This window comes from Chiloscyllium plagiosum, unplaced genomic scaffold (assembly GCF_037043375.1).
Source record: "Chiloscyllium plagiosum isolate Xiang-an unplaced genomic scaffold, Cpla_swu_hap1 HiC_scaffold_44, whole genome shotgun sequence".
In the NCBI taxonomy this organism is placed as follows: domain Eukaryota; kingdom Metazoa; phylum Chordata; class Chondrichthyes; order Orectolobiformes; family Hemiscylliidae; genus Chiloscyllium; species Chiloscyllium plagiosum.
Window position 1 is genome coordinate 20346514 of NW_028270182.1, and position 25514 is coordinate 20372027.

Sequence of the window (25514 nt, forward strand, 5' to 3'; positions counted from 1 at the left end):
TTACCAGCTGAAGAAGTGCAGTGGGGGTGGGCTTTTACAGTCAGGAGACTGACCGTGTCTGCATTTCTCTTCTCGCCCTTCGTATCCACATCACTGTTAACCAGCCAATCATAGATCAGGGATGGACCAGTACTATTCATTTGTCCACTTGGGCGCCTAAATATTGTACAAATGGTCTACTGAATGAATTATTGAAAGCCTGAAAGCCCTCCCTCTTTGTGCCATAATCACTGCGATCTCAATACATCATCAAGACAAGATGTCAAGACAAACTGCTAAATAGATGGAACAATGGCACAATACAAAAAGAATAACCATTCAGCTGAGGTTAAACAATTGGTGATTACTCTGCAATATTGATTCTTTTGAGGGGTGGGGGAGATGATGGTATACAAGGAACCTCGATTATCCAACATTCTATTTTGTTATCACATCTTCTCACGGTGGTGTGCACGCAAGTTGTCAAACCCAAATCAAGAGGATCATTGCATCATGCATTGATAGATGAACAAAATATATATTTTGAATGAACGGTAGAACGCAGCAGAATTGGTGTAACAGTTTTAAAAAAATTAAAAGACACAGAAACAAGCCCGAGATACCAACAGAGCAGCTCGCCAAACAGTAACAAGGGGGAGACGGGCCAATTCCGGACCCGATCATCACCAGGTCGGTTTTCACTTTGCAGCAGTCTTTGGAATGGAAAGGCATCTTCCGAGACAGGAAAAAAACAACAATCGATCGGGTGGAGGAGACGGTCCGTCACAAGGAAGTGGGAGGAATGCAAGTGGACCTGATAAAGCACTGCAAAATGGGGCTGAGGAGGAGGAGGAGGAGGAGGAAGAGGGGGCAAGCTGGGAAGGGCAAACTGAGCAGAGTTTGCTTACGATTCCGAACGGGACGCTTCAAATTTTAAAACAAGGAGTCCAGTAATCCGTTCCCTCATTGAACAACGGTCGCCGCAGATGGCGGGGTGTTTGCAGCAGCGACAGTCTCTGACAACGCGTAGACAACGCCTCTCCCCGCGGCTCTGTGCTGCTCACAGGCTCCCCTTCTCACCCTCACCCGACTGGGCTCGGACAGCTGCCGGACGTTTAAGGTCCGTGTCGGAAGGTTCTACAAACGCCGAGAGCACCCACACCACTCTCCGCCAGCCCCTGTGACAACACACGCACCTGAAACCCACTCCAGGAGTCAACACTAGGAGGGGGCACCCGCCCACTTCACTGCTGCCCAACCCAGCTGTGTCACCCACTTGCCCCACAAGCCGGCCTGTGCCCCTGATGCTGTGTGAAACTGCACTCCAGTGACTATCCACTTTCGTCCACCCCCTCACTTCCCAAAACCCCTCTGACAGCAATATACTGAGTTATTTGCAAATTAGGAGGATTATAGACCTCAAGCCTCCCCCAGTCCAAACCCCATCAGCGTAAAGTCTCGCCTTTCCCCCCCCCCCGGCCTCCCCCACCTACTTACCCGAAAAGTACTGCTTTGTTTAGACCACACAGCTTTCAGCTGAACCGAAGGGTTCCCACATCTCAAGAGCTACCTTTACCCTCTGCTGTCTCCTCCCCACCCACCCCTCCCGAAATCCCGGCCCCAAACACCAACACCGTGTGAATGAGGCTGAAGCGTCTGTGAATGCCAAGTTGCCTCCATGCTCTCCCCGTTCCTGTCTACCCCCAGAGACCCCACCCATCCTCTCCACAATATAGCCTGCATTGGTATTTGGTTGCTAATACGCACAAGGAATATTGCAGTGCCTCAACAGCCCCACCCAACTCCCACCCTCCCCTGAAGTATAGAAATGTGTGTACTGGCATTAAGTATGTTACAGCTGTTGGTCGACTCCTGTGGTTTAAGGCGATTTTTTGTTTTTGGAAGAGCCACATGCTGGAAGTATTGCAGGTCACTATAAGAAGGGGTTGGTAGATGTGCTTCCTGCTGCAAACTGTCCAGGCGGGGCTCCAGTCTTCACAGCGAGAAGAGAGAGGGGGAGAGAGAGAGAAAGGGAGAGAGGGAGAGAGGGAGGGAGGGAGGGAGGGAGGGAGGGAGGGAGGGAGAGACAGAGAGAGAGAGAGAAAGGGAGGGAGGGAGATCGCAAAAGCAAGAGAAAAGGTGAGAGTGAGTGCTCAAGAACGTGAAAGCAAGATAGTGAGTGAACAAGATACAGCAGAATGAGGGATCAAGGTCAAAACCCAGTGAGAGCAAACACAAGACAGGAAGTCAGATGGGAGCGAGAATGAGGGGGTGCAAGAGCAGGAACGGGAACGAGAGCATGGAAGAGATGGCAGAAGAGAGGAAGAGACAGCGGGCAACAGAGGGCGAGGCAGCAGGCATGACAGGGAGCAACAGACAGATATGAAGAGTGATAGAGATATAGTGACAGATATAAAAAGCGATGGATATAGAGTGAAAGTATATACACACACACAGTGACAGACAGAAAATGAATGCAAGTAAAATTGAGGGAGAAAGAGAGAGAAAGAAAAAAAGAGGGAGAGAAAGAGAGGGAAAGAGAAAAAGAGAGGGAGAGAAAGAAAGAGAGGGGGAGGGGGAGAGAGAGAGAATGAGAGGGGGGGGGAAGGGGGGGAGAGAGAGGGGGGAGACAGAGAGAGAAAGAAAGAGGAAGAGAGGGGAGGGAGAGAGAGAGAAAGAGAGAGAGAGAAAAAGGGAGGAAAAACATATGATTAACCTCTGGATTATCAGTAACAGTTCTATATTCAGTGACCCACTGCCTGTCTTTTTCTCATTCTTGCCAGAGTGGGGGTTCAGCATCCATTAATAGCTCACCATGACCTCATGCCCAAATGGTCAGTCTTGACTAGTGCCTATTTGACCACAGAGGTAACGTAGCTGAACTTGCTCTCAACATCACGACTGTTTACTTATCAAGCTTATGGGGAGGGATGCTCTTCCAGCACCACACTCACAAAACTTCATTATACCCCTGGTCAGGTTTCCTTTTAAAGGACATTTATTTACCACACCTCTGGCTGCATTTCACCTTAGAATGGGTCACCTGTTTCTCCAAATTCCAACGCTCTTTCAGTTTAAGACAAATGCTGGATAAACTTATGAGGAAGGAGGGAACAGAAAGGTATACCGATTGGATAAGATGAAGATGGGGTGGAAAACAGCTTGGAGCAGAAAGGCCAAAGGGCCTGGTACTGTGGGGAAAGATCCCACACTTAGGTAACAAAACTCATTAAAATATCATTCCAACTAAAGTATAAAGGCCCCGCTAGGATTTAAACAGAATCAATGCTGACAGGCTACATTCCCCCGCACCCCCCCCCCCCCCCAATCCCAGGCTGGAAAACCTGGCACACAGGAACACGCACTCAAGATAAGGTTTTGGTCATTTTGGACCGAGTTGTGCACTTAATGGGATTGTGATCTTTGGAACCTCAGTGTGCTGCGGATGCTCAGTTGCTGATTACGGTAAAGACTGAGATCAATCAACATTTCAATTTTCAGCGAGTTTTGAGAAGATTTGTAGCTCAGGTTGAGGTTCTGGATGTAGGTTTGCTCGCTGAGCTGGAAGGTTCATTTCCAGACGTTTCGTCACCGTACTAGGTAACATCTTCAGTGGGCCTCAGGCGAAGCACTGCTGAAAATTCCTGCTTTCTATTTATATGTTTGGGTTTCTTTGGGTTGGTGAAGTCACTTCCCGTTCTTTTTCTCAGGGGGTGATAGATGGGGTCGAACTCAATGTGTTTGTTGATATCAAAAGAGAAAAGGAATAGGGTAATGACATCACCACAGGAAATACCATCACCATAGGAAATGGCATCAAGCCAAAGAAACCCAAACATATAAATAGAAAGCAGGAATTTTCAGCAGTGCTTCACCTGAGGCCCACTGAAAATGTTACCTAATAGGTTAACGAAACGTCTGGAAATGAACATTCCAGCTCAGCGAGCAAACCTACATCCAAAATTTCAATTTTCAAGCGGGAAAGTAGCGCAGAAGCACAAAATCTAAATTGACTGTACTGACTAGTGTTGGAGGATTAAGAGGCTGAAGGACTACTGCAGTTCATCTTTCCAATGCTCTAATTGCCTATGGACTGTTGCTATGGCCAGATCAGCCCAGCTATTCCATGTCTATCGACGACTTACCCCCCACCCCCCCTTATAGATCAGGGCTTCCCAAAATCTCGTGACAGCAATGGTGCTGTGTCTCTCTGAGTTACAGCAATTGTTCCCTCCCCACCCCCAGCACAGGCAGTGGCTTCCAGGCCATTCTCATTTACTGCGGAAAAACTTTGACCTTTGACACACTGCCACATCAGCTGCCCAAAACCATGAGCCTGTGTCCCCTTCATCCTTGTGCCAGCTGACGGAAGCTCTCTTTCGTCTGCCTTCTTCCAAACCTCTCGTGATCTCATACATCTCGATCAAATCTCCCCTCAATGGCTTTCTCTCTAGGCAGAACAAGCCCAACTTCTCCGACCCAACCATGTCACTAGAACCTCTCTTTCCCTGGAACCAACTGGGGACGTCTCACATCCTTCGCATAGCGTGGGGACCAGAACTGGACACGCGGCTCGAGTTTGGACGTAGATGCATCTTTGTCTAGCCCTATAAGGGGCTAGAGAAGAGGTACCTCACCTCCTTGCAACAGCGTAACAACCAAGCAATTCACAACAGGTTCAAGACAATTCAGAGCCGTGAGGTTATGCTACAGCTCTATCGAACCCTGGACAGACAACTATGAAATACTATTGTTCAGTTCTGGTCGCCTCATTATAGGAAGGATGTGGAAGCTTTAGAGAGGAAATTTGCCAGAATGCTGCCTGGACGAGAAGGCAGATCCTATGTTGAACGGTTGAGGGAGTTAGGGCTTTTCTCATTGGAGCGAAGGAAGATGAGAGGTGACTTGATAGAGGCGTACAAGATGATGAGAGGCATAGATAGAGTGGGCATCCAGAGACATTTTCCCAGGGCGGAAACGAGGGGTTATAATTTTAAGGTGCTTGGAGGAAGGTTTTGGGGAGTTGTCAGAGGGTGGTTCTTTACACGGAGAGTGGTGGGTGCGTGGAATGCACTGCCAGCGGTGGGAGTAGAGTCAGAGACATGAGGGACATTTAAGAGACTCTTAGATAGGCACATGGATGATAGTAAAATAAAGGGTGCGTAGGTTAGTTTGATCTTAGAGTAGGATAAAAGGCCAGTACAACATCGAGGGCCGAAGGGCCTGTACAGTGCTGTACCGTTCTGTGAGACAAATCAGTCTGACACACGAGTCAGTCTGAGTAGGTGAGGCAGGGACATTGAGTGAATCCTGACACTGACCTTATTTTTTTGCACATAACCTCTGGTTCCAGTTTCATGCTGCTCTGAGCCCCAAAATCAGACCTCGTGGCTCCGCAGATTGGGACTCCGAGCTTGCCAGCACGCGGTTACTTAATCCAGTCCCATTCACTTTACCCAGCTTTACACATTACAGCTCATCTTCGCTCCCGTTGAAAGCAGTCAGTGTGGCACATACCATAAATGGGTTGCTGGGCACTCCACCTCCTTGTATCAATGGACCCATCATTTGTGGCATTCCTTTCGATTGCCCAAAGGCACCGAACCCAGCACCTACACACACCAGAAACAGGCAGAACACGGAATAATACATATCACTGCACTGAAAAGAAAAGTATATATTGGAAGCTTTTCCCCTCTCTCTCTCTCATCTGGACAGGAGTACCACGTTTCAAACGGTCACAGCTATTTATCACATGGTAGGAACGGGGGGTGATCGCTTGGTGAGATGACTTTGTGGTTGAGACACTGACGTGGAGACAGCACACAAACACCCTTAGCTCCCAGGTCGTTATTAAAAAAGAATGGAGCGGGGTGAGATTTCGATCCCCTTTCAAATATTGTTCCCCACATGGCCCCCCAGTCTGGCTTACATTTTAAGGCACTGCCCTCTTGTTGTGGAGGTCCCCCCCCTCCACTGACTTTCCCTCCTAGCTGCCCATCAGGGAAAACAGTTTCCCTCTGTCGGGTCGCCCCTTAATCTCCACAATCAACTATTCAATGCAGCTAGGGTAGAGCATCAAGTGAAGGTTGCGAGTTAGTTACACATACCCCCAACCCCCAAAACACCCCCATCGTCACCTCCCCGCTGTCATTTAACCCTTGGAGACCCATTCAGCGCTCCAACCCCAGCATACCCTCTCCGTCATGGACAATGTGCCAGCTTGGCTTTTCTATCGTGACAGACATTACCATTTTGTTGCTGAGCAAAGCCTTGCTGCTGCAGGAATGACTGCTGCTGGGCAAAAGCCTGTTGCTGCTGTTGGCTGTAGCCTTGCTGCTGTGGAAAGGCCTGCGGCTGAGCGAACACATGTTGCTGTTGCTGCTGCGGCTGCTGCTGCGAGAAGGGATGCTGCGGGAATCCTGCGAACCCCCCTGCGACTGAGGTAGGTCCGTACCCTGGTGGTACTCCACTGTACATTGGAGCTGAACGAAAACAAAATGTGCATTACTGCAGAGACTCCTGCTCTCCACTACCTTCCCCAACCAGTATTGTAACACACAGAAGGTCCTGAGGCAAGCATTTTTGAAGAAATCTTATCACGGGAGAATGTTGTGAATGTCCTCCAACAGTCAGCCACACGAGACCCACTGATGGTGCTGTGCACCATGTGCTGAGCATCCAAGCTCCATGACTCTCAACGCACAAGGAGAGTGCAGTAACCCAGCCATTCTGCAGCCAAAGGTAGCAGGTCAGCCTGTCGGCTTCACAGTCCTCCTGGATCGGCATTCAGTCCTCCAGCTTCCTCAAACACTCAAGAGTCATAGAGATGTACAGCACGGAAACAGACCCTTCGGTCCAACCCATCCATGCCGACCAGATATCCCAACCCAATCTAGTCCCACCTGCCAGCACCCGGCCCATATCCCTCCAAACCCTTTCTATTCATATACCCATCCAGATGCCTTTTAAATGTTGTAATTGTACCAGCCTCCACCACATCCTCTGGCAGCTCATTCCATACACGTACCACCCTCTGCATGAAAAAGTTGCCCCTTAGGTCTCTTTTATATCTTTCCCCTCTCACCCTAAACCTATGCCCTCTAGTTCTGGACTCCCCCACCCCAGGGAAAAGACTTTGTCTATTTACCCTATCCATGTCCCTCATAATTTTGTAAACCTCTATAAGGTCACCCCTCAGCCTTCGACGCTCCAGGGAAAACAGCCCCAGCCTGTTCAGCCTCTCCCTGTAGCTCAGATCCTCCAATCCTAGCAACATCCTTGTAAATTTTTTCTGAACCCTTTCAAATTTTACAACATCTTTCCAATAGGAAGGAGACCAGAATTACATGCAATATTCCAACAGTGGCCTAACCAATGTCCTGTACAGCCACAACATGACCTCCCAACTCCTGTACTCAATACTCTGACCAATAAAGGAAAGCATACCAAACGCCTTCTTCACTATCCTATCTACCTGCGACTCCACTTTCAAGGAGCTATGAACCTGCACTCCAAGGTCTCTTTGTTCAGCAACACTCCCTAGGACCTTACCATTACGTGTATAAGTTCTCGAGTGCAACAGAGAAAGCCACACTCTCGTACGAACCCGTGGGGGTTCAATACGGTCAAAAGGTAACCCGAGTCAGCAGCTGCCTTCTGATGGCACTCCGCGAACTGAATCGAAATGAGTGCCTGTCATGACGCAGGCACAGGCTCTGGCCAGGTGTCAACCTCGAGTGTTACTGGAGCTGCAAGTGGGAAGTTATCCATCATGCTCGTAGCTTGCCCACCGTCTACAAGTCAGGAGCGTGACGGAATACTGTCTGCTTGGACATAGCTCCAACACCACTCTAGAAGCTTGACACCATCCCAGGCAAAGCAGCTGACTGGCACCATGCTCACAAGCATCCACCCTCTCCACCGGCGTCACTCAGTAGCAGCAGCGTATGCTATCGACAAGTCGCACTGCAGAAGCTCACCAAGGCTCGTTCAACAGCACCTTCCAAACCCACGACCACTTCCTTGTAAAAGGACAAGGGCAGCAGACACACGGAAACATCACCACACCTCCAAGTCACTTCCCCATCCCAACTTGAAAATGTATCGCTGGTCAAAACCCTTCCCTAAAAGCATTGTGGGATAGAACCTCATCCCACGTATTTCAGCTGTTCAAGACTTTGAACCCTAACACTTTCTCCAGGGCAACTAGGGATGGGTAATAAACGCTAGCAACAACATTGACACACCAAGTACACAAAAGAGTTAAAAAGAACGTATTCTGAGATGATCTACGTGCAGAAAAAGCAAGCAGGTAATGTGGAGAATTTACCAGAAAATCCACACAGAACAAAATTATGACTGTACATACTGCAGCATGGGTACAACATCCACCAATATTTTCTGTGAGTCAATATTCAATCCGTCATGGCCCTGAACTCCAACTCCTCTCAACATTTCCCACTATAAATCTGACTGCACTGGGCAAGCTTTGGCCACCTGTCCAAATCGCATTTCATTTCAGACTGTTGCTGTGGCCCACTTTACCATACTTGGCTACACTGAAGGTGCTATATTAATGCAGTGGTTATTCTGACGATATTGCTGAACAACCTCTTCACACAGCGAAACACAGAAACACCAGGCAGTATGCAGAGTGTGCGGCATTCACTGATGCTTCAGATGGACAAGATTACTTTAAAATGCTCGACTAGAAATCTGACCACTTTATCATCTCCCAGACTGCAGGCGTAACCTCCCTGGAATCGAGGGGGCATGATGGCTTTGGGAAGCCGGGAGTATCTCCCTGGCTGATGCCCAGTACACCGCTTTGGTTCAAGTGCACACTGGAAAGGGGCTGAGCCGGCTCAGGAAAAGACGGACATTTCTGCAAAGAGTTGGCAGGGAGCCAAGGAAAAGGTGACCCGGGAATGGTCAATGAGCTCAGGAGGTAGGGAACTGTCAGAGAAGATGAGAAAACCGAAGGTTAGCACTACTTTCCACCAACAAGAGAGAAAGCGATACAGAGAGGCTCCAAAGACTCACCTGGTGCCATTCCGTTGGTCTGGAAGGGGTTGGTAGAAGCAGCTTGTGCTGTGGCAGTAGGAGCAGCAAACGGATTACTGAAAGCTAAAACGCAGGAGAGAGAGAGAGAGAGAGAGAGAGAGAGAGAGAGAGAGAGAGAGAGAGAAAAAAAGAGAGAGAAGGAGGAAGAGAGGGAAAAAAAATTGGAGGAGAGTGGTTAGTGATGTACAGCGAACAATACATTTCACTAGGGACAGCAACCAAGCACAAAGTGTTGACACAACCCCCACATACATGAAGCTCAGTCCCTCAGAGGTGCAGTGGTTTCTTAAAGGAATATCCCCGACCTCAGCATGCAAAGAAAGCAGGTCGGCCTTTCAAGGGGATAGAGGAGGAGAGGGGTGGGGACAGGGGTAGAAGAGGCAATATACACTAGGCAGGGTTAACATGTGAAGAGCAAGAAGACTAAACAGTAAAAATTGAACAGTTTATCAATACCTCCAAAGCTCGAAGCATTCGTGGTGCCAGCTTGCTGCGTAGGCACTTGGCTCCCACTCATCGTCCCAGAAATACTGAAACCAGAGGAAGAATGAGAGAAACTGTGAGCAATTAGTAATTTCATCCACTAGGGGCAGCACGGTGGCTCAGTGGTTAGCACAGCTGCCTCTCAGCGCCAGGGACCTGGGTTCAATTCCAGCTCGGGCGACCGTCTGTGGAGTTTGCGCATTCTACCTGTGTCTGCGTGGGTTTCCTCCCACAGTCAAAAGATCTGCAGGTTAGGGTGGATTGGCCGTGCTAAACTACCCCGTGGTGTTAGGGATGTGTGGGTTAGGGTGGATTGGCCATGCTAAACTACCCCGTGGTGTTCAGGGGTGTGTAGGTTAGGGTGGATTGGCCATGCTAAACTACCCCGTGGTGTTAGGGATGTGTGGGTTAGGGTGGATTGGCCATGCTAAATTACCCCAAAGTGTTCAGGGGTGTGTAGGTTAGGTGCATAAGTCAGGGGTAAATATAGGATATGGAAATTAGTCTGGGTGGGTTAGTCTTTGGAGGGTCTGTGTGGACATGTTGGGCCGAAGGACCTGTTTCCACACTGGAGGGAATCTATAAATTCTATTCTATAAATATAGAGGCAACTTTACTCTCTACTTAATCTTATGCTCCATGTGCCATGGGATGGAGACGGTGTAGAGAGCTTTCCTCTGTATCTAACCCTGGGCTGTATCTGCCCTGTCACAAAGACAGAGAGGACCCAACACAGGGAGAAGAACATTGGTGCACAGTCAGGAGCGAGTTGCTCAACACTGAGAATCCTCAACATTGACTCTGGACCACATGAAATCTTATGGCATCAGGTCCAACATGAAGAAGAAAACCTTGCACCATTACACCTATCCCTTTCCTCCGTGTTGAGTGTCACTTGGAGGAATTTTGAAGGTGACAAGGGAACAAAGGATGTTCCGGTTGGGGAATTTCAAAGTTCATTACCACAAGTGACTCGGAGCAGCACTGCTGATGGAGTTGATTGTACTAAAGAGCTTTGCTATTAGACTGGGTCTGCAGCATGTAGTGATGGAAACAAGAGGGAGAAAAGTATATATTTTTCCTCGCCAATCTGCCTGCCAGACACGCATCGGTCTATGACAGTATCAGTTAAGAGTGACCACTGCACAGCCCCTTGTGCAGCCTTCACAGAGGACACCTTCCAACGGGTTGTGTGGCGTTATCACAATGTCAAATGGGACAGAATAGGAACAGATCTAGCAAATTAAGACCAGGCACACATGGGCCATCAATAGCAGAAGTATGTTCAGCCACAATATGCAATCTCAAAGCCCATCATATCCCCTACTCAACCATTACCATCAAGTAAGGGGATCAAGTGTGGTTCAAAGGAGAGTGCGGGGAGTGCCAGAAGCCGCACCAGGCATACCTAAAAATCTAGTGAAGCTGCAAAATATTCGCATGTCGTGCAGCAAGGTTGCAGAGCAAGTTTTAACATCAGCAAGCATACAGTAACCTCTGCGCAAACAATGATTTAAAATCTATGCTGCAGCTTTCAGGGCAGCACTACAAGTGCTCCGGGCGCCAGGTTCCATTTCACCCACAGGCATGGAGCTTGCTTATTCTCCCCGTCTGCTTAGGTGTCCTCCCTCAGTCCAAAGATGTGTAGGTTAGGCGGATTAGCCATGGGGTTACAGCGACAGGGTCGGAGCATGGGTTTGGCACGATGCTCTTCAGAGGGTCAGTGTGGACTCGAGGGGCCAAATGGCCTGCTTCCACACTGTGGGAATTCTAGGATTCACTTTGGCTTTACGGGCGATTGTCAGTTGTATTTTTACTACTGCGCTAGAGGTTTTAATATGGAAAAGGATGAGGTTTATTTGCCTAAAATGGTAGTTTTCAAAAATTATTTTACCCTGGACATGAGCTTGGATTGTCAATAGTTTGTTAAAGAAACTTATAATGACAGTGTTTACAACAAATAGAAGAAAAACAAGGCAGGTAAAATTGGGAAACGGCAAATAAATCCTTTAACTACCTGATAATTAGATTACTTAGTGTGGAAACAGGCCCTTCGGCCCAACAAGTCCACACCGACCCTCCGAAGCGCAACCCACCCAGACCCATTCCCCTACATTTACGCCTTCACCTAACACTCCGGGCAATTTAGTATAGCCATTTCACCTAAGCTGCACATTTTTGGACTGTGGGAGGAAACCGGAGCACCCGGAGGAAACCCACGCAGACATGCGACATGTCCGACTGCCGCTCCAACCAATCCCTGCAGCCGATGAGAATGTGCAAACTCCACACAGAGAGTCGCCTGAGGTGGGAATTGAACCCGGGTCTCTGGCGCTGTGAGGCAGCAGTGCTAACCACTGTGCCACCGGGCCACCCTGAAGACAAGCTCCAGGGATCCCCAGCATCACAGACACCAGGCTTCAGCCAAAGCGATTCTTTCCGAGTGATACATCAGGTTGAACACCCCCTGACAACTACCTCAGCAGCAAGTGTGCCCCCTACAGCTTCTCATCGACTGCACCGATTGGTTGGAATGATAGTTGAACACACCTATCAGCATGCAGGAGGTGGAAGGGGTCATAGATAGGAGTTTCAGGGACATGGTCACCCCCAAGGTTGGGGTTATTGGATAAATGGCTGCCTGGCAGGGCAGGCAGTCAGTACAGCAATCTCCTGTGGCTACGCTCTCTCAAACAGGTATAGTGTTTTGGATTCTGTTGGGGGTGGTGTGTGTGCCCGCTCAGAGACATCCTCGACCCTGGCACCAGGAAGGCCACACACCATGCTGGAGTCTTGCTTGCAGCCTCAGAGGCACCTGCCTGTGCCCCGACCACAGAGGCGTAGTCATACCTCTACTTTGACCCTTCCTGCTGTATTACAGAGCCAGCTGTGGTGCCACTCCTCTGGTTGCTGCTATCACCAAACCCTGATAGGCAAATCATCCCCAACAGCATTCAAAACAGTTGAGAGAGCATAGCCACAGGAGATTGCTGTACTGACTGCCTGGCAGCCATTTATCCAATATCCCCAACCTTGGGTGTGGCCATGTCCCTGAAACTCCTATCTATGACCCCTTCCACCTCCAGCATGCCGATAGGTGTGTTCAACTGCTACTCCAACCAATCGGTGCAGTTGATGAGAAGCTGTAGGGGGCACACTTGCTGCTGAGGTAGTTGTCAGGGGGTGTCCATGTCCCTGAAACTCCTATGACCCTTTCCACACTCCTGCATGCTGATAGGTGTGTCCGACAGCCGCTCCAACCAATCCCTGCGGGGGGGAGCATACTTGCTGCAGAGGTAGTTGTCAGGGATGTTCAAACTGGTGTCGTGTGGAATGAATCAATTTGGCTGAAGACAAGTGTCTGTGATGCTGGGGACCTCTGGAGAAAGGGGAGAGTGATCAACCAGAGGTCACGGTCTATACTGGAAATAGATAGGGAGGGGGATAAGGTCCTGCAAAAGGAATTTCAGCTATGTTGAAATGCAGGACCTCTTGGGTTATAATCTCAAAAATATTAGCCGTGCCACAAGCTAGTGAGGCCAGAAATAGGAAGACAGTACAGGTGAATACATGTCTGGTGTAGGAGGGAGGGACTCAGATATCTGGATCGTTGGAATCTCTTCCAGGGACAGGTAGGACCTGCACAAAAAGGGACAAACTGGAGGGGCACCAAGATCCTTGTGGGGAATTTTGCTCGTACCACTTGGGAGGGTTGAAACGAGTATGGCAGGGAGGTGGGAACCAGTCAAGTTGTTAGAAAATTCATAGGGTGAACAAGCAGGGTCAGTTTAATGAACAAAGCAGGACTAATAAAAACATTTACTCAGTAAGCCAGAAAAGAGAAATAATAAAAAGATGAAGGACAGACCGAAAAGGAGAGATCAGGGTTTAATTTTAGAAGGCTCAATGTTAAATCCAATGGATATCCAAAACATACAGGGGATCAGGTGTACAGCTCTTCAAAATGCTTGAACAGTTGCAGAAAAGAGTCAAGGCAGCCAATGGAATACTGTCTTTCATATTTAAAGGGTTGTAGTACAGGGATGCAAATATTATGCTGCAGTAATACAAAACTCTAATTACACCCCACTTGGAGTACTGTGTGAAAGTGAGGCCTGCAGATGCTGGAGATTAATGTCGAGAGTGAGGTGCTGGAAAAGAACAGGTCAGGCAGCATCTGAGGTGCAGGAGAGTCGATGTTTCGGGCAAAAGCCCTTCATCAGGAATGTGTACTGTGTGCAGACCTGGGTACCACATCTTAGAATGTATGTTTTGACCTTGGAGGGAGTTCAAAACCGGTTTCCAAGAATGAAACTCTTGGACTTCAGGGGTTAGGTTATGAAAAGAGATTAGACAAATTAAGTCTTCATTCTCTTGAATTTAGAAGGTTATGGGGCGATCCAATGGTGGTCCTCAGGACGTTATCAGGGAAAGACAGGATCAATAATGATAAATTATTTCCACGGGTGACGATTCTAGAACTAGGGGCATAATAAATGGATTAGGCCCATTCAGAAGAGATGTTAGAAAGCAATTCTATACGCAAAGAGAAGGGGGAGTTTGGAATTCAATTCCTCAAATGGCTGCCAATGCTAATGCTAAGGTAAAAACAATGACTGCAGATGCTGGAAACCAGATTCTGGATCAGTGGTGCTGGAAGAGCACAGCAGTTCAGGCAACATCCAATTTCGAAGCTCCTTGGATGCTGCCTGAACTGCTGTGCTCTCCCAGCACCACTAATCCAGAATGCTAATGCTAAGTTAAATTTAAGTCTGAGATGACAAATTTTTATTAAGTTTATGAATTGATATGGAGACAGATCAAGCAGATCATATTGAACAACAGAGCAGCCCGAGGAGTGAAATGGCCTACTTGTGTTCCTAAGAAATGGTTGGAGGCACTGGATACTGCAAAGGCTATCGGCCCTGACAACAATCTGCCTATTATACTGAAGACGTGTGCGCCAGGACAAGCACACCACTGGCATCTATCACAATGTGGAGAACACTGGCATCTATCACGATGCCCAGGTATAAACAGCAGGAAACATTCAACCTGGTCATTAATTTCCTAAAGAGTCCACTTTCAATCAGCAGTAAAGTGGTGGAAGGGGCCACTGATAGTGCTGTCAATTGGCACTGCTCATCAATAACCTGCTCATGGACACTTGGCTTGTGTTTTGCCAAGGCCATTGCATATTTAATCTCGTTACAGCCTTGGCCCAAACATGAGACAAAAGAGCTGAAATTCCAGGGGGTGAGAAGATCAAGTGACTGCCCGTGACATCAAGGCCATCTCTGACCATGCATGGCATCAAGAAACCCGAGAAAAACAGGAGTCAGTGGGAATCGGGCGCAAACTCTCTCCTGCTTGGAGTTAATTCTGACACAAAGGAAGATGGCTGCGATTATTCGAGGTCTGTTATCTCAGTTCCAGGACATTTTCCAGAGGCCCTCGGGGCAGACACTCAACAGCATGCCCATCACTGAAGCCCCCCACTATCAACATTGTGGGGTTTACTACTAACCGGAAAAAGAATGAGACCATGCAAGTCTGTATGGAGTTTGCACATTCTCTGCGTGCCTGTGTGGGTTTCCTCCGGGCTCCCATTTCCTCCCACAGTCCAAAGATGTGTAGGTTAGGGTGGACTGGCCGTGCTAAATTGCCCCATAGTGTTCAGGGATGTGTAGGTTAGGGTGGACTGGCCGTGCTAAATTACCCCATAGTGTTCAGGGATGTGTAGGTTAGGGTGGATTGGCCATGCTAAATTACCCCATAGTGTTCAGGGATGTGTAGGTTAGGGTGGACTGGCCATGCTAAATTACCCCATAGTGTTCAGGGATGTGTAGGTTAGGGTGGACTGGCCATGCTAAATTACCCCATAGTGTTCAGGGATGTGTAGGTTAGGGTGGATTGGCCGTGCTAAATTGCCCGTAGTGTTCAGGGATGTGTAGGTTAGGATGGATTGGCCATGCTAAATTACCCCACAGTGTTCAGGGATGTGTAGGTTAGGATGGATTGGCCATGCTAAATTACCCCACAGTGTTCAGGGATGTGTAGGTTAGGGTGGATTGGCCATGCTAAATTACCCCATAGTGTTCAGGGATGTGGAGGTTAGGGTGGATTGGCCATGCTAAATTACCCCATAGTGTTCAGGGATGTGTAGGTTAGGGTGGATTGGCCGTGCTAAATTGCCCGTAGTGTTCAGGGATGTGTGGGTTAGGTGCATTTGTCAGGGAAAATGTGGAGTAAGAGGGTAGGGGGAATAGGTCTGGGTGGGTTACTCTTCGGAGGGTCGGTGTGGGATGAAGAGCCTGTTTCCAGACAGGAGGGATTCCATGTAAGGAGTCTATTCTACTGGCCAAATATGAGAATTCAGGAGCAGGTCAAAGTTGAGAATTCTGTGACTAGTAACTCATCGCCAAGCTTGTCCACAAGACACAAGTCAGGAGTGCAGTGAGTACTCCCCACTTGCTGGACGAGTGTAGCTCCAATACTCAAGCAGTATTGGACCATTGGTACTGTCCAGGGTAAAGCAGCCAACTTGGTTAATGCTCTGTTCACCAGAGTCAATATTCACTCCCTTCATCAGCGATGCACAGTTGCAGCACTGTACACCACCTAGACGATGCCCTGCAATAGCTCACCGAGACTCCTTTTCAACATCTTTCATACCTTCAAAAACCTCAATCACAAAGGCTGACAAGGACAGCAGACGCATGGAAATACCGCCCACTTGCAAGTTTCACACCACCTTGACTTGAACTATAATCAACATTCCCTGGGTCAAAATCCTAGAACTCGATCCCCAGCAGAACTGTGGGACCCTTGCATGCGAAGGACTGTGGTGGTTCAAGATGGCACCTGACCACCAACTTCTCAAGGGACAAGATGGCACCTGACCACCAACTTCTCAAGGGACAAGATGGCACCTGACCACCAACTTCTCAAGGGACAAGATAGCACCTGACCACAGCGCCAGAGACCCGGGTTCAATTCCCACCTCAGGCGACTGACTGTGTGGAGTTTGCACGTTCTCCCCGTGTCTGCGTGGGTTTCCTCCGGGTGCTCCGGTTTCCTCCCAATGTCCAAAGATGTGCAGGTAAGGTGAATTGGCCATGCTAAATTGCCCGTAGTGTTAGGTTAAAGGGGTAAATGTAGGGGTAAGGGTGGGTTGCGCTTCGGTGGGTTGGTGTGGACTTGTTGGGCCGAAGGGCCTGTTTCCACACTGTAATGTAATCTAATGTAATCTAATCTAAAAAAAAAACTTCTCAAGGGAAAGATGGTGCCTGACCACCAACTTCTCAAGGGACAAGATAGCACCTGACCACCAACTTCTCAAGGGACAAGGACAGTGACCTGACCAGTGACACCCACAACCTGTGATTAAATTTTTAAAAAGCAGCTGTTCTTAAACAGGGTGTCAACTTGCTCTCAACTGTTCTGTTAGATTGTACAAGTTGCTAAACCCCAGAACGACACGGTGGCTCAGCCGTTAGCACTGCTGCCTCACAGCGCCAAGGACCTGGATTCGATTCCAGCCTCGGGCGACTGTCCGTGTGGAGTTGGCACATTCTCCCAGTGTCTGCGTGGGTTTCCTCTGGGTGCTCCGGTTTCCTCCCACAATCCAAAGGTGTGCAGGTCAGGGTGAATTGGCCATGCTAAATTGTCCATGGTGTTCAGGGATATGTAAGGTTAGGTGCACTGGTTGAGAGTAAACGTGGAGTAATGGAGAATGGGATAGTCTTTGGAGGGTCAATGTGGGCTGAAGGGCCTGTTTCCACACACTGTCGGGATTCAATGAAATTGCCCAATGCTTAACTGACATCATTCCCCCTGCCCAACAGAATACATTACGCGAGGAAGGATCGAAGAGGAAAGGGGAGGCAGTGAAGGAAGAGGAAAGGCCACCACAATACCTGCTAGTGCCAGCACTGGCATTATTTGAAGGCACTCCCATATTGAAGACGCTGCTGTATTCGGATCCTGTATAATGGCTCGAAGAGACCGTGGGTTGGCTGCTCGTTGCTGATGTGAAGCTGAAACCGGACATCTGACCACCTGCTGCTTAGAAACATCAGTGAACAAGGGAACAAAGTCACTGCATTGTTCTGTTAATGTTACACGCTTTGGGGGAGGGTAGATAGTGCCTCATGCGCCAAAGTGATCACCCGCAGTGGGAATACCCTACAGGCCAGGTCTAGGCCCAGACAACCCTTGGGAGGGCTGCCGGAGCTACAAATGGGATCAGGCCAGCTTTGTCCACTTTCCCTCACCCTTGGTGCGGAGGAGCCATGGCTCTGCTGCTGAACGACGAGCCTGGGACATTGTGTGTATTGACATAACGTCTTTCACATAGTAAAGTGGCCTCGGGTAGCTTTGAGGAGTATTGAAGAGTAGGGCAATGTGCGAGAGATGTTAAGACTGGAGACCACCAACGTGGAGTTGAAAGCAGATCTTAAAAGGGATCTCCAAAGCTTGACATAGGTAACCAGTGCCAGAGTGAGAGAGTTCGGGACTGACAAAAAGGCTGCAACTCGAAGGTGGCAAGGCTACAACTGGAAGGTGGCAAGGCTGCAACAGATGGATGAGGGAGGGAAGAAGCAGACAGGGCAGGGATGTGAACAAGAATTTTTAAAATCCATGCAATGCTGGACCAGGAGAGTGAATGGAGGATACTGAAGGCACAGAAGGAAAGATGAAGGGGTCTTGGTGTTGGTGTGTAAACAGGCATCAGAGTTTCAGGTGGGCAGACATTTACAATTTGGGGAGTGGGGTGAGCAGATGAGCTTTGGAATATTCAAATCCAGACGTGGTAGCATGGTGGCTCAGTGGTTAGCACTGCTGTCTCACAGCACCAGAAACCTGGGTTTGATTCCACCCTCGGGTGACTGTGTGGAGTTTGCACATTCCCCGTGTGTGTGGGTTTCCTCCGGGTGCTCTCGTTCCCCCCCCACAACACTCCAAAAGATGTGATTAGGGTGGATTGGCTGTGCTAAATTGCCCCATAGTGTGCAGGGATGTGCAGGCTAGGTGGACTATCCATGGGAACCCATGCAGAGTTACCAGGATAGGTTAGGGAGGTGGGTCTGGGTGGGATGCTCTTTGTAGGGTCAGAGTGGACGCAATGGACCGAATGGCCAGAATCCACACTGTAGGGACCCTACAATTCTCAGGGGAGAGATAAGGATTTTGGCAGCTAATTTGAGGCACCGAAGGAGTTATGAATGGTATAACTCCACACTTTACAAACCTCAGAGCGGGGCCTAGAAAAGTTGACCGAAGGCAAGGCTGATAAAAATAACAGAATGACTCAGCATTTCCACTAGAAAACTTGGTGAGTCTGTGACGCACATTTCCAAACTTAGAAAAAAAGCTGCAGGAATGAAGTGAAACCAGAATTTGCACAATTACAACCAAACTTCTGAAACGCAACGCCACCCTTTGGGGAGTGGAGGAGGTGTGGTTCAAAACTTTCCATGCATATTTAAGAAAATTTTTAAAAATCAGGAAAGACAACAGATATTTGATTTCAATAGTTTTTTTTTAAAAACGTTTTAACATTCCAAACAAAAATAATTATTTCTTTAAAACAATTTTCTCCTGGGCCATTTCAGGACGCCACATAATGGAAGTAAATTGGAAGGGGTTTGGATCCATTGGGATTGTGTACAACAGGAGGGTACAAATTTGAATGTTGTCTGTGGGATCACAGTGGTAGTAAGGAATGACCAGTTACCCAAACGTTGTGGGGCTGGCGGATCAAGGGTTATGGGAAGTAAGCGGGAGAATGGGGTTGAGAAAATCATCAGCCATGATTGAATGGCGGAGCAGACTCGATGGGCTGAATGGCAGAGCAGGCTCGATGGGATGAATGGCCTTATTTCTGCTCCTGAGTCATATGGTCCCATCAGAGAGCAGCAGAAGTTGAGAAGATGGCAAATACTGTCTAAGAAGCCACATTTCGGGTCCCAAGCCACATCAGCAACTAGAAAGGTGTAATCTGACAAGGCTGGCCCTGTCATTTCGGCGTTACTTAGTGGCATGGGTCTGCAGCTTTGGTAACTGCACCAAGTTTTCTTTATTTGTAAGACATGGGCATCACTGGCTGGCAAGCATTTATTGCCCATCACCTTTGAGAAGGTGACAGCAAGCTGCTTTCTTGAACTGCTGTTGAATGGGAGACCTGCAATGCCGTTACAGAGGGAATTCGCCAATGATGGCACACTGTTCAGCCCCATTCGAGACACCTCAGAGACTAAAGTAGTCCAAGTTCAAATGCAACAAGATCTGGACAATACCCAGGCTTCAGGTGACATGAGGCAAGTAACATCCACGCCACACCAATGCCAGGATGTGAACATCATCAATAAGACACAAATCTAACCACCGCCCTTTGACATTCAGTGTTGTTATCATCATTGGATCCCTCAAATCCTGGGGATTACCATCAACCTTAAAATCAACTGGGCTCACCATATAAATATAGTGGCTGCAAGACAAGGTAAGAGGCGAGGAATGCTACGGCAAATAACACCTGAATGATTCACAGAATCCCTACAGTGTGGAAACTGACCATTTGGCCCAACAAGTCCACAGATCCCTTACCCTATTAGTTCATATTTGCCCTGATTAATGCACCTAACCTACACTGAACACTATGGGGCAATTTAGCATGGCCAATCCACCCTAACCTACACTGAACACTATGGGGTAATTTAGCATGGCCAATCCACCCTAACCCACACATCCCTGAACACTATGGGACAATTTAGCATGGCCAATCAACCCTAACCAACACATCCCTGAACACTATGGGGTAATTTAGCACGGCCAATCCACCCTAACCAACACATCCCTGAACACTATGGGGCAATTTAGCATGGCCAATCCACCCTAACCCACACATCCCTGAACACTATGGAGTAATTTAGCATGGCCAATCCACCCTAACCTACACATCCCTGAACACTATGGGGTAATTTAGCATGGCCAATCCTCCTTAATCTGCACATCTTTGGACTGTGGTAGGAAACCGGAGCAGCCGGAGGAAATCTACACAGACACAGGGAGAATATGCAGACTCCACACAGACAGTCGCCAGAGGCAGGAATCAAACCCAGGTCCCTGGTGCTGTGAGGCAGAAGTGCTAACCACTGAGACACTGCTGTTCACCATCGACAAGGTGCAAGGCAGAGTGTGATGGAATACTCCCCACTTGCCTGGATAAGTGCAGTTCTAACAACACTACCCATTTAGCCTGCTCGATTGTTACCAGGTCCACAAATACCCACTGCATCCACCATTCACTACAAGCAGTGTGTCCCATCTGCAAGGTGCACCGCAGAAATTCACCACAGATCCTGAGACAGCACCTTCCAAACCCATGACCGTCACCACCTAGAGGGAGGCAGCAGATACATGGGAGCATGACCACCCCCCGCCCCCGTCACTCCCACAGCTTTCATGGTTTTACTGGAGCACCAGGCAATAAAGACTGATACAAAGAACAACACAGCACAGGTACAGGCCATTTGGCCCTCCAAGCCTTTGCTGACAAGTTTCCAGACAAAAACTGTCTTCACTTGAAGGATCCATATCCCTCTATTCCCTTCCTATCCATGTAATTGTCCAGGTGTTTATCGAATGCGGTTGTTGTGTTTGCTTATAAACACCCGGCAGCGCATTCCAGGCTCACTTTTAAATTTAACCCCCCCCCCCCCCCCCCCGAGGAATTGACCCCTCCACCCTGGGAAAAAGCCTCATACTTTCCACTCTCCCCACGCTATTCACTGTCTTATAGACTTATATCAGGTCACCCCACAATTTCCTGCAATCCAGTGAAAACAAACCCAGTTTATGCAAACAAAAACAGACATTGCCGGGAAAGCTCATCAGGTCTGGCAGCATCTGTGAAGAGAAATCAGTTAACGTTTTGGGTCCGGTGACCCTTCCCCCAGTCTATCCAACCTTCCTTCATCGCTAAAATCCCCCATACCAGGCAACATCCCGGTAAATCCTTTCTGCACCCTCTCCAAAGCATCCACATCCCTCCGGTAGTGTGGTGACCAGAACTGTACGCAATATTCCAAGTGTGGCCTAACTAAACCTCTGTAAATCTGCAGCATAACTTGCCTCTCCTTCTACTCAATGCCCCTTCCAATGAAGGCAAGCATGGCATTGGCCTTTTTTACTCCCTTCCTGAAGAAGGGCTTATGCCCGAAACGTCGATTCTCCTGTTCCTCTGATGCTGCCTGACCTGCTGCGCTTTTCCAGCAACACATTTTTAAGCTCTGATCTCCAGCATCTGCACTACTCACTTTCTCCTCTACATTCATCTACCTTGCCTCGGATTCTTTTCACACTGAAACACCTCCCCTGCTCTTTTCAGCAGCCTGTTCCTGTCCTTTTTCATGCTTGTCTTGGTTTCTACCTCTCCCTCAATTTCTGTACCTACTGCCTTACTCCTCCGGTTCCAATCCCATGCCACACAAGTTTAAACCTTTCCCAACCATTCCATCAAGTACATCCAAAGGACATCAGTCCTGGTCCTGCCCAGGTGTGATCCGCAGGTCCAACCTCCCCCAGTACTGATCCCAATGCTCCCCAAATCAGAAACCCTCATCCCCCCCACACATTTTCAGCCACGTACTCATCCTACATACACTGCTGTTTCTATTCTGACTAGCTTGTGACACTGATAGTTATCTCAGGATTACTATCTTTGAGGTCCTACATTTCAACTTCCTTCCCAGTTCATATTCCTGCTTTTAGGACCTCATCTTTTTTTTTTTAAACCTATGTCATTAGTACCATGACCACTGGCTGTTCACCCTCTCTCTCTACAATGTCTCTGAGACATCTGAGGATCAGAGCACCAGAGGTAATATACCATCCTGGACTCTCGTTTGTAGCCACAGAAACGCTCATCCATTCCCCTAATGATAGAATCCCCAATAAATATAGCATTTCTATGCCTTTTTCTCCCTCTGTCTGCAGCAGAACCAACCATGCTGCCATTCCCCTCAACAGTATCCAAATATGTCTGTTCTGCAGGGGAATAGCCACAGGAGATAGAAGTTTTTTTTTTGGTTCATTCACAGGACAAGATATCCTTGCGATCCGAGGCAAGTTAGCAAACTGGATCCAAAATTGGCCTCCCAGGAAACTACACACTGGTGAGTCTCATGTCTGTTGTTGAGAAGCTACTGGAGAGAATTGTTAGACATATGATTCACATACATTTGCAAAAGTGTGGCTGAATGAGAGAGTCAGCATAGCTTTGTGTGGGGCAGGTCATGTCTTACTAATTTGATTGAGTTCTTCAAGGAGGTGATGAAGGTGATCGATGAGGGTAGAGCAGTGCATGCTGTCTACGTGGACTTTAGTGAGGCTTTTGACAAGGTTCCTCATGGTAGGCCCATCCAAAAGATTAGGATGCAGTGGATCCATGCTAAGTGTTTTTTTTTCCCTTTATTCATTCACAGGATGAGGGCATCGTTGGCTACTCAGCACTCATTGCCCAGAGGGCAGTTAAAAACCAACCACATGGCTGTAGGTTTGGACCCACATGTAGGCCAGACCAGATAAGGATGGCAGTTTCCTTCCCTAATAAACATTAGTGAAAAACAGATGGCTTTTTACCTCAACAATCAGCAGTGGATTTATGGGCATCATTAGATTTGAAATTCCAGATATTTATTGAACTCAATTTTCACCACCTGTGATTCGAATCCAGGTCCCCCAGAACATTATCTGCGTTTCTGGATTAACAGTCCAGCGGTTATACCACACAGCGATCACCTCCCCTGGATTTTGCTAGACGCCACATTGAGTTGACACTGCGATTATTACTCAAGTCAGTCTTAGGGCTACTTAAAACCCTGTGTGCCTGCCAGTGAAAACTGGACCACAGAAATGAGGTGCAAAGAGTAACGAAGTGGAACTAACGGTCTCATTCAAAACCACAGGTAGGGCTAGCAGAACTCAATTACGTTCAAAGTGAGCATGATGGTGAAAGACAATATAAAGGTACTGAGATGGACACAACAGAGAAGCTCCCAGAACACCAAGAGGAAACTACAACGAACGATACTGACAAAGGGACGTGCTTCCAAACACAGAAAACATGAAAACACTCGTGTCCAATCATTGCCTACAAACAACAGAGCCAGTCGTTCAGATTGAACAGGCGATGCGAGTTAGCACGGCAAGCAACTCGAGCCTGTTTCCTTTCAGTCAATTTCACACCCAGATCAAGCACCACTCACACCCTTGCCTAACAATGATTTATTGCATGCACTGTGTCCAAACAGTCCAGCAAGGCAGCATCATATTTCAGTAATGCTGGCAACTCGTCTTTTCAGCGATTTCAGAACCTGTTAGGACTAAATCATCTCACGACTGACCAAACGGGTCAATGCTTGCAATGTACCAGTTTACAGACACGCCAATCTAAACATATTATCATTTGTTCACTAATGGCTGGAAGGAAAGACATCCAATGTTAACATGAGGACATTCCCAGGACAGACGCAGTACTGCGTGGGGTTATGTACATAGCATAAAGATCTCTCTACTACTGTAAAAGATGGAAGTTAACAAAGTCAGAGGCTCATACAGCACGGAAGCAGATCCTTCGGTCCAACCTACCAATGCTGACCATAATCCCAAACTATACTAGTCCCACCTTCGTGCACTTGGACCATGGCGTTGAGGTGTCTGTGTTGGACTGAGGTGGACAAAAGTCACACAACACCAGGTTTATGTGAAATCACAAGCTTCCTCCTGACGAAGGAGCAGCGCTCCAAAAGCTTATGATTTCATACAAACCTGCTGGAGCATAATCAGATGTCATGTCTCTTCTGATCAAATCATAGAATCATGGAGTCATCCCACCCCCAAATATTTCTTATTCATGTACTTATCTAAATGTCTTTCAAACATTGTAACTATATCCGGATTCGATGACGTCCTGAAGGAGGGTTCGAATTAAAAGGACAGGTTGGAGGGGCCTGGACTGTTTTCACTGGAGCATAGGAGGTTGAGATGTGACCTTTTAGACGTTTCTAAAACCATGAGGGGTACAGATAAGGTGTTTTTTTCCCCTCGGGTGGGGGCCTTCAAGATTACAGGGCATATTTTTAAGGTGAAAGGAAAAATGAGGGTCAATTTTTTTTTTAAAAACACACAGACAATTATTAGAAAGTAAAACTCCCTTGACACTATCCCCATCACTACTCCCAGGACAGCGACAGCACATGGTGAGAAACAGAGTAAAGCTCCCTCTACTCTTTTAAAATGAAAATAAACAAAGTTCTCTCTACATTCTCCATCAAACACTCCCAGGACAGGTACAGCACGGGGTTGGATACAAGGTAAAGTTTCATCAACAGAGACAGGAATCTCCCTCAGTCACAAAACATCCGAGCAAGTGTTTCACATGAAATTAAGCCTAAAATTTCTGTATCTGTCTGGCTCAGTATCAATAAGTGGATTTTACTTGTAGAACTATAATTAGAATCCCTACAGTGTGGAAACAGGCTCTTTGGCCCAACAAGACCACACCGACCCTCCAAAGTGTAATCCACCCTGGCCCATATCTACATTTCCCCTGACTAATTCATCTAACCGACACATCTCTGAACACTACGGGCAATTTAGTATGGCCAATTCACCCTGACCTGCACATCTTTGGACTGTGGGAGGAAACTGGAGCACCCGGAGGAAACCCACGCAGACATGGGGAGAACGTGCAAACTCCACACAGACAGTCGCCCGAGGCTGGAATCGAACCCAGGTCCCCGGCTGTGAGGCAGCAGTGCTAACCACTGAGCTACCGTGCCGCCCAGTGGATATTCTATTAAAACAGACGCAAGCATGCAGGAGACGAGGTAGTTCAGATGTCAGGTTCCAGGTTGTGTCACCCCATCAGAGTTTTCTCAAAAGCTCTCTCAACCTATCACAGGAGACTGCTGTATCACCAG

The 25514-nt window shown here is 48.0% G+C and overlaps 1 protein-coding gene across 6 annotated transcripts in view; it reads right to left on the reverse strand.

Annotated features, from left to right (window-relative positions):
• Positions 1-497: 497 nt before the first annotated feature.
• LOC122548360 (arf-GAP domain and FG repeat-containing protein 1-like) overlaps positions 498-25514 on the reverse strand; it is a 96686-nt gene continuing 71669 nt past the window's right edge. For 3 of the 6 annotated variants that reach the window (XM_087982919.1, XM_087982917.1, XM_087982914.1), the window contains 6 exons: positions 17448-17592; positions 9502-9575; positions 9025-9108; positions 6231-6464; positions 5497-5591; positions 498-1972 (listed from right to left, as the gene is read on the reverse strand). In XM_087982919.1, coding sequence (XP_087839045.1) covers positions 1913-1972; positions 5497-5591; positions 6231-6464; positions 9025-9108; positions 9502-9575; positions 17448-17592 — 692 coding nt within the window. In that variant the 3' untranslated portion in view covers positions 498-1912. Of the gene's footprint in view, positions 1973-5496; positions 5592-6230; positions 6465-9024; positions 9109-9501; positions 9576-17447; positions 17596-25514 lie in introns of all 6 variants that reach the window. The other 3 variants (XM_087982913.1, XM_087982916.1, XM_087982915.1) reach the window with 2 other exon arrangements.